Raw genomic sequence first — 12,500 nt, 5'->3', positions numbered from 1 at the left:
ATGCATATGTATATATGAATATGTATATATGTATGCATATGTATATATGAATATGTATATATGTATGCATATGTATATATGAATATGTATGTATGTATGTATGTATATGTATATATGTGTGTATATGTATGTGTATGTGTATGTGTATGTATATGTATGTGTATGTATATGTATATATGTGTATGTATATGTATATGTATATGTATATATGTGTGTAGATTATGTATAATGTATATATTATAATGTATATATATGTATATGTATATGTATATAATATATATGTATTGTATATGTATATGTAATATGTAATATTATGTATGCATATGTATATGTAATATTTAGTATGTATATGGTATATTAATATATGTATATATATATGTATGCATATGTATATGTATTATGGTATGTATATATATGTATATATGTATGTAATATGTTATGTATATATGTATGTATATATGTATAATGTATGTATATGTATGTATGTATGTATATGTATGTATTGTATGTATATATGTATATGTGTATGTATATGTATGTATGTATATGTATAATGTGTATGTTATGTATGTATGTATGTATATATGTGTATGTATTATGTATATGTATATGTATATGTATATATGTCTATATGTATGTATATGTATATATGTGTGTATATGTATGTGTATGTATATGTGTATATGTATGTGTATGTATATGTATGTGTATGTATATGTATATATGTGTATGTATATGTATATGTATATGTATATATGTGTGTAGATTATGTATGTATGTATATATATGTGTAGATTATGTATGTATGTATATATGTGTATATGTATGTATATGTATATATGTGTGTATATGTATGTATGTGTATATATGTATATATATGTATGTGTATGTGTATATATGTATGTATATGTATTTGTATATTATGTATGTATGTATATATATGTGTATATTATGTATGTATGTATATATATGTGTATATTATGTATGTATGTATATATATGTGTATATGTATAAAAGTATGAATGTTTAATATGTCTTCATATTGAATGAGATTTGTGTTACATATTTTTAGGTCTGGTTGGAATTGTGTGATGCTCTTTATCAGAGATGAATTATCAGTATGTAATTCTTGAAAGATAACTTCAAACCATGCACTTCAGCAGAAGATGCATTATCAGAGTGCCACCATATTATTAAGTAATATAATTGCTAATCACTGAGTATAAAATCTCACTATATACCTTAACCATATGACGACGGTGCGTTACACTCGTGTGACACAGCCAAACTCCCGATGCCGGGGCGTCATGCCAGTGTGACGATTTCAATGCAATATTGCATTCGCCCGGCATAGGGGTCTTCGCGTAGCGAGTGCCCGTCGGGAAAGGGTTAATGTAATTTTTACAAATCGATTGTAAATGGTAATGGATAAGCTAGTGATAGTTGCTCTGGTCTCTTCGATCTAACCTCTGTAGAATCACGGAAGTACTCAGAGTACTGGTATACCCCCCCCTCTCTCTCTCTCTCTCTCTGTAGTCAATAAAAAGTTATTTTCTGAAATATGGAAGCAAGTTGTCATGGATATACACCCTTTACATTTGCAACGGATGACATGCTTTCATGTCATGGACATATTGCTCTTGCAAGATAATGTCTCATTGCTTCATGACTTCGCCCTCTACACATTTTACCTGGTTATGTATGTATATACTCATTGCATTTGCATTGTAGACATATTGTTCTTGGCTTGTCCAAAAAAGAAAATGCATCGGGCGGGTATGTAGCACTGAGAAGCGTAGCGCAGACTCGCACTGGGAGAGATCTAGCTCTTGGAGGCTGCGTGTGCTCATCTTCACAGAGGGAGCTGCATCGGGTAAATAATTGGCCTGGCACAATGGGTTAACCCCTTCAACACGAGGACACATACTGCGTCCTCACAGCGCTCGTGAAAAACCCGAGGACACGCATACGGTGTCATGGCTGAGTTCTGGTGGAATTAAGTTTTCTTTCTTCCGGATACTGTACGAGAACTTTCAGAATAGGTCGTATATGATACGATATATTACTTGACTTTCATTATTATTACATAAGAGTGGGATTGGCTTATACCAGGGGAGGTACTGATGCACCCTGCTAGCAGTCATTTTATTATTTATTTATGGAACATTATGTAAAAATATAAAACTTATGATTAGTTTACCATACTATTTCAATCATTTTCTTTGGTCATCTGAGTGAGGCCTCCCACCAAGGTCACTCTTTCCATCTTCCTCCCAACCCATGTAAATAACTTGTCACATGCACATGGGGGAAGAGGTTAACTATGCATATTTTGATATACACATGATGATTATGTTGAGGTTTTGGCTTAAAACTTGTCATATTCAATAGCGACGTTTAAAATTTCACGCGCGCCAGCAGCTCGGATACGGCGTGAGGGGCATTTTCTACTGCCCTTAGTGAAGGGGTTAAGGAAAAAAGCAGCAGAGGCTCATGGAAGTGTTTGAAGATTGTACATTAATGATGTTTATCTGCTAACATTTGGAGTTGCATTTATACTATTACCAGGTATCCACTACCCAGATGTGTTTGGAGATTGATAGATGATTCTTATTATATTCTGTCCGAGTGTTTATCTTAGTTGGGAGTGAGAGCAGAAGACCTCACAAAAGTAGCAAAGGAGTATGGATTGTATACAAAAGTAGAGGTGGTACCATTTATGCATAATGGTTATTTTGATTATTTGTGAACATTTTGATGTTAAGGTTGGGGATAATTATAAAGCTACTATATGGCGAACTGATTCTTGCCCCAAAGTGGACTGATTAATATTATTATAAGTTACTACAATCATTATTGATAGTATTTGTTGAGAGTAGTCTACTCAGTAAAAGTTAAATCTTTCAGTAGACTACATTGATAAAAAGGAAATGCCAAAGCAAATAGACTAGGAATAGGCCATGTTTACTTTTCTATTACTTGTCACATTTTGTAATGATTTACTCATTCAGATCTATCAATTTATGTATCTTTGGAAAGAAAAGATCTCATGTCCCCAGTATCCCTTATATCACATGTCTAATTTTTTGAGAGTAAGACACTAACTTGTCCTTATTGCAGGCAAGCGTGGAAGGGGGGTTCCCCGAGAAGAAACTACACCAGCCAGAGAAACGGTGGAGGAGCCCCCAGCTCAGCCCCAGCAGCCACAGTTACCAAGCCAACCCCAGAAGGCTGCAACACCACCTGCAGCTCAGAATGCCACCAAGCCCGCTAGCCAGCCTGTTGTTCAGCCTCCAAAGGAGAAGACGCCAGAGCTAGCTCAGCCAGTGAAGACGCAGCTGCCACCAACACAGAAGCCGGCGTCAGCACCTTCCTCCAAAGAGGCAACACCCCAGCCAGAGTCCTCCCCCTCACCCCCTGAGGAGGTACCTAGTGACCGTACCTCCAAAGAAAGGGAAGTGAACAGCATAGAACGAGAAGTCAACAATGTTCATGACGAGGAGGAGAAGGACGATGGCCCTCAGCTGAAGTACAACTATAAGGATGGTAGGTTAGCCTGTATAGGTTTGAAGTTTTTGTGTTGTGGGGAGGGATAGGGGTGAAGGCCCCTGTTTTGTAATAGCTTTGGGATACTTGTTTTCTAAGTTTCAGTAATGCCACTTTTGCACATTAACCTCTTAACGAAGGGTGACAAAATATAACATCAAGTGGTGGCAGACCAGCTGCTGGGGACAAGATATTTTGCCCTGGCTATCCTCCTGGGTGGCGTGCTGGTTGATCGAGTGTGTAGTGCTTGGCTGCAGCTAATGCAGGTCAAAAGCCTGAGGCGTTAAGCTTGCGTGTTTGAAATATTCCAGTGTTTCAACTATTTGGAGCTAAAACAGCCCTGTTGGCAATAATGAATAATACACATCTTCCGTCTGTGAAGTCTAATGCTTGTTTTGTGGGGTTGGATCACCTTCATACTGAATTTTTATTTTCTTGAAATTACAAGTAATATTTAGTTCAGTTATGATCTATTATTCCAAATGCTAATTAATATCACCATGCTAATGTATTGCACACAGACATTTATATCAAACCAAAAGTTTAGTAAATACTAGAAAAAGGGATCTCGAGATACCCAATCCAGGCTGTGAACATCTTATGATATAGCCCATCCTGTAAGGATTAAAGGCACCAGATGCCTCTTTTGATGATAATTATTTATCTTTTTCCTTTTTAGATCAGTGGAGCCCTGTAAATCCTGATGGTAAGCGTCAGTATGACCGCAGATTTCTCCTTGAGCTCCAGAATAACCCACTGTCCCTCAAGAAGCCCGAGTCCCTTCCCAACTTGGAGGTGGTCCGTGATGGTCCAGGAAGGGTATGTTGGAATTTTTGTGTGTGGGATGAGGGGAGCGATATTAGGAGTTCTGAGTTTTAGAAGTGTTGTCTGAAAAATGCTTAATTTTTGCGGAATGGGTGTAATGTTAACATGGGTTTGACAACAATTTTTATCTTGCAGCTTAAGCCTTTTGAACGCGGCGTAGGCGTTTCACATGGCAGCAGTGGCCCAGACTTTACTCCTGATTATTTCAAATCAACAGTTCCAAGCAAGGTAAGACATTATCAACTAGTGGGAGCCATTTCCCCAATTTCTTACCTGTTTATTTTATCATCATTTGATTATGATGATGGGACCTTTGTATTGAATAATTCATTATGGAAGGCAAAGAATAATGGTTAATGTTCTGTTAAATTCTAAATATGCATTATTTTACTACAACAGAGAGGAGTACCCGGGCGTAATAGCCAGCAGCGCCGAGAGCCAGGTGGTGGACCAGGGAGCAGAAGTGATAGAGGAGGAAGTGGCCGTGGTCAGAGCAAGGTCATCATCATCCCCCTCTCAACAGGACGTGAGACTAAGCTGAAGACTACAGAAAATGCTTGGAAGCCTTCTGTTAAGGAGTCCTCTGTTGCTGATGAGGATGCTCAGACTGCTGAGGTATGTGCTTTTTGTAATGATTTCTTGTGATTGCAATTGCTACTTTGTTTAGAAAGTGTACATAGTTTAATTTTTATAAATTTATTACATGTTTCCAAAAGTTTAATATGGTTTAGCTCACTGGACTAACTTTATCCTCCATTTTGCAGGTGGTAAAGAGGATGAGAGGTATCTTGAATAAGTTGACACCAGAGAAGTTTGAGAAGCTGGTTGGAACAGTCAATCAGATGCCCATTGACACCACAGAAAGACTTTCTGCTGTGATTGATCTTATATTTGAAAAGGTAGGTTTTGGTGTTCATTTGGCAATATGGATGTCCATGTTGTGGGTGGATGAATTGTTCAAATTTATATTAATATATATTTTTTTAATTTGGGGGGCATTATTGATTATATTGTACAAATATAAATGTTTTCTTGTCCAAACAGGCTGTGGATGAGCAGGGTTTTTCCTCAACCTATGCTCAGATGTGTCAAGTTCTCTCCAAAATGTCTGTCCGTGGAGAGGGTTCTGATTCCAGCAACAGTGGCAAGTCAGAAGTTAAATTTAGGAATCTTATAATTAATAAGTGCCAGAAAGAATTTGAAAAAGATAATATGGAAGAATTTAAGGCCACCAGACGGAAAGAAATAGATGAAGTTGCTGATGTGAGTTCAGACAGTAATGGGTTTCCCTTCTTGTTTTTCTTGCTTTATTTGTATGTTTGAAATTATGTACTTGTATTAAATATTGTAGTGATTTCTTCATATTAATGCTGATTGATAAGTTATTATTAATAAGGAACATTGTATTGCCATTGAATATCTTCATAAAAAATAAGTAATGAAAACTTTCTTTTTACAGGCTGAGAAGAAGCAAGAATTGTTATTGAAATTAGACTTTGATGAAACTAAATTAAGAAAAAGGTCAGTAGGCAACATTAGGTTTATTGGAGAGCTTTATAAACTGCGCATGTTGACATCGCCAATTATGATGCGCATCATTGGCACACTCTTGGAAAAGAGAGATGAAGAGTCCCTTGAGTGCCTATGTAAATTGCTTACTACAATTGGAAAGCTCTTGGAAACACAGTGCAACCAGCAACCAAAGGCAATGGTAAGTGGATATGTTGAACATGGTACAAGGTTTTGTAGTGTTGTATAAAAAAAATCTTTATCAATATATTGCATCAGATAAGATGAGTCAGCACTCATAGCTGACAGAGGCCAGGCCGCCTAATGCATATAACCCAGGCGAAGCAACGTCTTCGCAGATCTGTCTGAACTGAACTGCATCTGTTAAAGGAATAGCACCTCATTGTATCTTTCTTTTCCCCCAACAGCAAGAATTGGATAAACATTTTGCGCAGATGGAGAAAATAGTGAATGACCGCCTAACCAATAGTCGTGTAAGGTTCCTAATGATGGATGTAATTGACTTGAGGCGAAACAAGTGGATTCCAAGAAGAGAAGACAACAAGCCCAAAACAAAGGCTCAGGTCCACGAGGTTCGTTTGTCAGCTGTTCATGTAGTTTTGAGAAGTTTTTAAAAGAGCAGGGATTAAAAATCATTAGTGTTGACACTTGTACTTTTATTTTTTGCTTGAAGGTTGGAGATTGAAGACTGATGTGTTTCATGTGGTTACTTTTGCACTTGCAGGAAGCTAAGAGAGAGGAGATCGAGCAGCAAATTGCCCTTGCATCTACTCCTAACCGAAGAGATGACAGGAGAGATGACCGTGACCGCAAGCGTAGCCGTGATAACCGTGGCCCTCCAATGTCTGAGGATGGATGGAACATGGTCGCTTCCACCAAGAACAGGACATCATTTGACTCTTCACGCCTCAAAAATACCTTCATCAATAGGGTAAGGCTTTGTCAAACATTTTTTGATCACAAAGTTTTATGTTTGCAAATACATTTTTAAATATTTATAATGCAGAGGTTTTGGAGCAGATTTACTTTGGCTTTCCTAATTAATAATTATTTATTCCAGCCTGGAGCAGCTGAGGGCAAGGAAGTTACATTGAGAGGTGCAGGATTCAGCAATTGGGCACGTGGCAGCTCAGGGGGTGGCTTAAAGGACCACGATGAAACAAAGCAAGAAAGTAATAGGTTTAATGTGCTGGGAGATAGCATGGGAAATAACTCTATACTTAACGATAATAGAAGAGGAGTTCCTTCATCAATGGGGTAAGAACCTTCTACAATGATACTAGATAATGGACTCAAACTTTTGCATAATCTGACTTATCAGATGTGTGAATCTCCATTTCAACCTTGTGACCTGCTTTTGCTAATAATTATGTTTGTTACAGTGGAAACAGACTGGCTCCTGGAGGAGGGCCACCAAGGCAAGGGGTCTTTAGCAGTAAGAGTATGCCTCCACCTTCCAATGACAAGGAAAGTGCCTTGTCTGCAGTCAAGAAGTTTGTTGGCCCTGGTAAGCATGTTTGCATTCAGTATTGGTGTCTATTGATATTTCTTTCTCTCATTTCAAAGCTAAAAAAAATATAATTTTTTCAGACCGAAGCAAATCTACTAGTCGTCCAGAATCAAGGGATAACTCAGTGCCTAGGGAAACTGGCGAATCTCTTAAGGGTTCTCCAAATATTACTTCAGCAGCTGCCGAGAAGTTTGCCATAGCAATCATCGAGGAATTCACTCACAATAATGATCCTGAGGTATGTTTATATTATATTTTATTTATTGCCCAATTTTTTCTCATTGACAACTTCTTTTTCAGAGTTGCATATATAATCGTGAAGTACACAAATATCATAGATTTTCATGATTGATAGCAAGTCCATTTTTCAATTGCAGGAGGCCAAGTTGTGTGTCAAGGAGAAGTTCTCCACCAGCACCATTAAGTACTTTGTACAGGTAACGCTAGAGTGGGTGCTAGACCGTGATTCAACAAAGAGGAAGATGGTTGGACAGTTTTATCATGACCTCATTGTTGAAAAACTCCTCTCGGTTGATCAGTTCCTAGAAGGGTAGGTTGAATTTTTTTTTCACTTTTTTTTTTTTTTTTTTTTTTTTTTTTTTACTGAAATTTGGCTTATGAAATATCCATATAATTAACCAATAAACATATGTTCAGATTGTGATATTTATAGGGATTATTCAGATTGAATGCTTTATTTATATGAATTTTCCCTTTTTCAGTTGCCAAGAGACTCTGTCAATGACAGAAGATTTTGCAATTGATATTCCTCAAGTGTGTGATTACTTGGGTGAAATATTTGGTAAGTTCAAGTCATCAGGAAATTCTGCATTACTTCATCTATAATTGCTTGAGAAAGAAAGTGTAGTGAACTTTAAGGTTCATTGATTCTTGTTTTGTGCTTGCAGCTCCTTGCCTGAATGATAATGCAGTTTCACTTCAACGACTCTGGGATTTATCAAGATATGCTGAAAATAAGAGTGCTGATGTCTTTGCCAGTATATTAGCCAAGTCTGCTAAGATTATTGTAAGTACCATGTTTTGTATCTTATTGTGGCCCCTAAGAATAAGTTAATACAAGATGAAATATTTAGAAAAGTTATAAGGAGGTTTCTGTATTGTAGAGTAAGAGAAGTGTGTGTTAATCTTTGTCAATATTTTATATGCACATTATTCTTGGGTGTGTTGATATTCAGTAAATAACCATTCTTTTATTTTCAGAGTCCCAATAAAGTAGCTGATCTCTGGAATTCATCAGGACTAAGTTGGTCTAGTATAGTTCCTCCTGGTGCCAATGTTCAGGAGTTCCTTGCCAAGCGTGTAAGTACTGAAGTGGTCCGCTCATGATGATGGTTTACATGCTGAAGGAATATGTCCAGTGGATTTATTATAGATACAAGATGAAAGTAGAATGAAGTGTATTTCTATAAAGGATTGCTCCTGTCAACTTCTAATTTTTTAACCTTCCTTACAGCAAGTGGAGTTCACTGTTGACCGTAGCAAGTCCGGAAATCAAGGTGGATGGAACCCTCAGAAGGTTGAGGCTGAGATTACTAGATTGTTTAAGAGAGCAACAAATGAAGAAATATTTAGCTGGATTGATGTAAGTGTAAAGTAGTTGATGTATGTGTCTTTTTGTTTATTGGGGATCTGAAATGATATCCATGTTTTGCGGGCACAAGAATAATTTTATGTATTTTCAGGCAAATATTGGAAAAGACGTTAAGAGCAGCAAATTCATACGTGCCTTGGTGACCGCCTTAGTGGAAAGTCAAACTATGAGTAAGTGATGATCTGCTTTTATGAAATCTATATTGTTCAGTACACTTGAAAATTATTGGCATATTGTGCTCCTATTTACATTTTTATTTCCTCCTTCAGTGGTCTTGTAATATCCTAGATGCATTTTTTAACTTTTGAATTATGAAGCCTTAAGAATCATGCTTTGGAAAAGCTTGTTGCTGATTGAAATTGATTTTCAGAATGAGTATTTTGTAATGTCTCCTCATTTTTTAAAGATTGAGTAAATTACTGATTAGTATTGCTTTATCAAAATATTTTCTACTTTTGTCAGTTGTATCAGGAGTGCCTCATCATTTGTTGCTTTGATTTTCCAGCTTCCAACGATGGTTCCTCAATCCGTGTTACTGAAGACTTTGAGGAGGAAATGAAGAAGCGTTTGACTGTGGTGCTCAAATATGTGGACAGCAGTGACAAGCTAGAGCTACAGTGTATTTATGCTCTACAAGCTATCAGTGTGAAGCATCAACATCCCCCAGGTTTGTAAAGTGTTCAGGTTTTTGCAATAATCCAAAATAAAGATTAACATGCGACTATTTTATTTGAAGCGATTTGGAATGTGGTTGACCCTAATCTGTCAATCCATGCTTTCATTTCAGGTCTTCTAGAAAAGTGTTTTAATGCCTTCTATGACTCGGAAGTAGTGTCTGAAGAGGCCTTTGACGAGTGGGCCAAGTCTCAGGATCCAGAGGAGCAGGAGGGAAAAGGTGTTTGTGTTAACCTTGTTAAGAGCTTCATGCGATGGTTAAAAGAAGCTGAAGTAGAAGAAGGAGAAACTCATACCTAAGCTTCTATACATATGAACCCTATAATCTTCCCTCAGTAGCTGCCCACTATACCAGGTCAAGTTCTTTTGTAACTGATGGACGCGGATATATAGAAGGAAATGCGAGTAAAGATGAAGTGAAGATGGAGCCAAAGCCAGATATAATTGCGCCACAATCTAGTGAAGTGTTGAGTCTGGCAGAAGAGGCAGATGCTGCTATATATACACACCCACCCTTCCCCCCTCATATGATGGGATGCCACTGGCTGTAGCTTGGCCTGTCTCCCTGATGTCTCGCTCTCGAAAGGAGAGAGCCACACCGCAGGCAAGACCCGAGCGATGGCTGGGGCATGGGGTGGACTCGGACTTAGTTATGCTGCCCTACTGTGTTTTTTATATTGTAAATTAGTGCATATGCACACGGACAAATGGTTAATAGTGTTCTGTGAAAGTGCGTATAGTGAATTATAAGAATGTTTTGTAATATTTGCTAGGGTGAGCATCAGTTGCATATTAATTGTTATTGTGTTATAAAATAGTAAAATGGAAAACTGCATTCCCTTCACTTCCAAGATAATGAGTGATTGTATAGAGGATATATGCATTTAGATACTTGAAGCTCAGTTACTTGTTTACAGCTTGGCTCCTCATATGTTTTGTAAATTATGGCTCAAATTCTGTGATTTATTTTGTATATTTATATAAATATTTAAAGTCATGTACAGACCCGAGCATGTGCCTATGGCTGGAGGATATGCTTGCTGGCTGCTGTCAACTCATGAACTCTCCCATTATCCAGGGACATCGACCCACTGTTGAGTTTGAATATGCAAAATGTGACATTTGCAACCTGCAGCGAGTCGCTGTGTTGTCCCGTTGAGTGCTTGCTACTCTGCTAGTTGTTATGCCGAGGCAGCCGGGCCCCGGCCTGTGCCCTGGACTGTGTGACCTACAGGCTTGGCAATGATCTCCCATGACCTTGCCTGACACGACCATCCCCTTCCTAGGCAGACGCTTGATCCGTGCTGTCCCTTTTTTGCTGCTGCTGTGCTTTGCTACAGATTACAGTGATTGCTGCCCTGTTATGAGTACATTTTTGTGGCATAAATACTGTGACCTGTTTTGACCAGACGGACTCGTGACCACGTGCTAATTAGTGAGTTGGGCACAGGACGGAGTTCAACTTCTCGTATCGTTAATGCGGTAATATAAGCAAAATGGAAAACTGGGGTTATATTTAAGATGAAGTGCTATAAATGAATATTGTAAACCATATCGCCTCTGAAAATAAATTTAATATTTACATACTATACTTTCTAATTTCCTGATTGTTTTAAAGAAAATGTTCTCATTTTTCATGAATTAAAGAAAAATGCAAACAGACAGTAAGAGCAATGTACTATACTGCAACTTTCTTGCTTGAAATTCTGAGGAAGAGGACCGAAATTTAATGTATGGAGCAGTAAACAATCCAATATGTAATCTCGACACCTTGTCTCTTTTTTTTCCTGGAATGCTTAATTTAACAATATATTTTAGGATTTTATATTTTTAACATATATTCAATTCAGATGAAAATAGGTATTTGTAAATTTTCGAGAAGAAAACAAGCTTAAGGTTCCTGTTTGTCAGATGTTTATAGAAAATCCTTTGATATGTTTCCCAAAGTACTGGTTTTGTCAATGTGAATGAAGCTAATTGATTATATAATTCATGACAATGGAAAAGATACTGAAACTGGTGTTTGTAACTGGGAAGTACCATCAATTTAAATCAAAATATTGTAGTTGAAAAGATATAAATTAGGTACTGTTTTTTCACAGGGAAATTAAATTACCCAAACAAGGACTTGAGAATATTTTAAGTACACGATGACTCCCTTGGCTGAGATAACAATGATAACAATATGCTTAAATGAATACTCCTATCCAAAGGGAAATATAAGTACAGAATCTAATTTCCCATCTTCAGGCTTTTCTTCATTAAAATACGGTGTACTAGCATTGTAAAGCCTCAGACATTCGTAGACGTCTTTGGAAAAGACCATTTATCAGCGGGTTCTAGGTGTGTCAGATGATTGATGTCACCTCCCAAAGACATAGGTTGGGTGGCGAATGCACTGCTAGGCTAAGGGTCCATATGCTTGTGCATTATCAAGAGACATGGTGATTTAACATTTAATGGCCATGTGTTTCACACTGACATTTCCCACATTGAAAAGATACAGTTATTAAGAACGTATTTCACAATGTCTTCACTTCAAGTACGGGTTTCTAAAATGGGTAAAAATCAAAGTGATAAATCCTTATCAAGGAAAAGTCCTCTAAAGGCTTATCTATCTTATCCTCATCGTATTTCTACATTCTATCTCTCCTCTCCCTCCTTTCTTTCTCCCTTTCTTTCTCTCTCTCTCTCTCTCTCTCTCTCTCTCTCTCTCTCTCTCTCCTCTTCCCTCTCCCTCTCCCTCTCCCTCTCCCTCTCCCTCCCCCTCCCTCTCCCTCTCCCTCTCCCTCTCCCTCTCCC

The 12,500-nt window shown here is 37.6% G+C and overlaps 1 protein-coding gene across 1 annotated transcript in view; it reads left to right on the top strand.

Annotated features, from left to right (window-relative positions):
* LOC122264947 (uncharacterized) overlaps window positions 1-11,282 on the top strand; it is a 183,754-nt gene extending 172,472 nt beyond the window's left edge. Inside the window, exons 15-34 of the mRNA XM_086533010.1 lie at window positions 3,121-3,546; window positions 4,226-4,365; window positions 4,507-4,599; window positions 4,771-4,986; window positions 5,136-5,270; window positions 5,416-5,634; window positions 5,831-6,082; window positions 6,309-6,473; window positions 6,626-6,832; window positions 6,962-7,158; window positions 7,284-7,408; window positions 7,492-7,649; window positions 7,789-7,961; window positions 8,134-8,213; window positions 8,320-8,438; window positions 8,633-8,731; window positions 8,886-9,014; window positions 9,115-9,193; window positions 9,529-9,690; window positions 9,811-11,282. Of these exons, the coding sequence (XP_086389136.1) occupies window positions 3,121-3,546; window positions 4,226-4,365; window positions 4,507-4,599; window positions 4,771-4,986; window positions 5,136-5,270; window positions 5,416-5,634; window positions 5,831-6,082; window positions 6,309-6,473; window positions 6,626-6,832; window positions 6,962-7,158; window positions 7,284-7,408; window positions 7,492-7,649; window positions 7,789-7,961; window positions 8,134-8,213; window positions 8,320-8,438; window positions 8,633-8,731; window positions 8,886-9,014; window positions 9,115-9,193; window positions 9,529-9,690; window positions 9,811-9,998 (3,362 nt within the window). The 3' untranslated portion in view covers window positions 9,999-11,282. The remainder of the gene's footprint in view (window positions 1-3,120; window positions 3,547-4,225; window positions 4,366-4,506; window positions 4,600-4,770; window positions 4,987-5,135; window positions 5,271-5,415; window positions 5,635-5,830; window positions 6,083-6,308; window positions 6,474-6,625; window positions 6,833-6,961; window positions 7,159-7,283; window positions 7,409-7,491; window positions 7,650-7,788; window positions 7,962-8,133; window positions 8,214-8,319; window positions 8,439-8,632; window positions 8,732-8,885; window positions 9,015-9,114; window positions 9,194-9,528; window positions 9,691-9,810) is intronic.
* Window positions 11,283-12,500: the final 1,218 nt, after the last annotated feature.

Source organism: Penaeus japonicus, unplaced genomic scaffold, assembly GCF_977035675.1.
Source record: "Penaeus japonicus unplaced genomic scaffold, GWHDUDI00000001_assembly GWHDUDI00000038, whole genome shotgun sequence".
Classification (NCBI taxonomy): Eukaryota; Metazoa; Arthropoda; class Malacostraca; order Decapoda; family Penaeidae; genus Penaeus; species Penaeus japonicus.
This window is presented reverse-complemented; position numbering and strand designations above follow the sequence as displayed.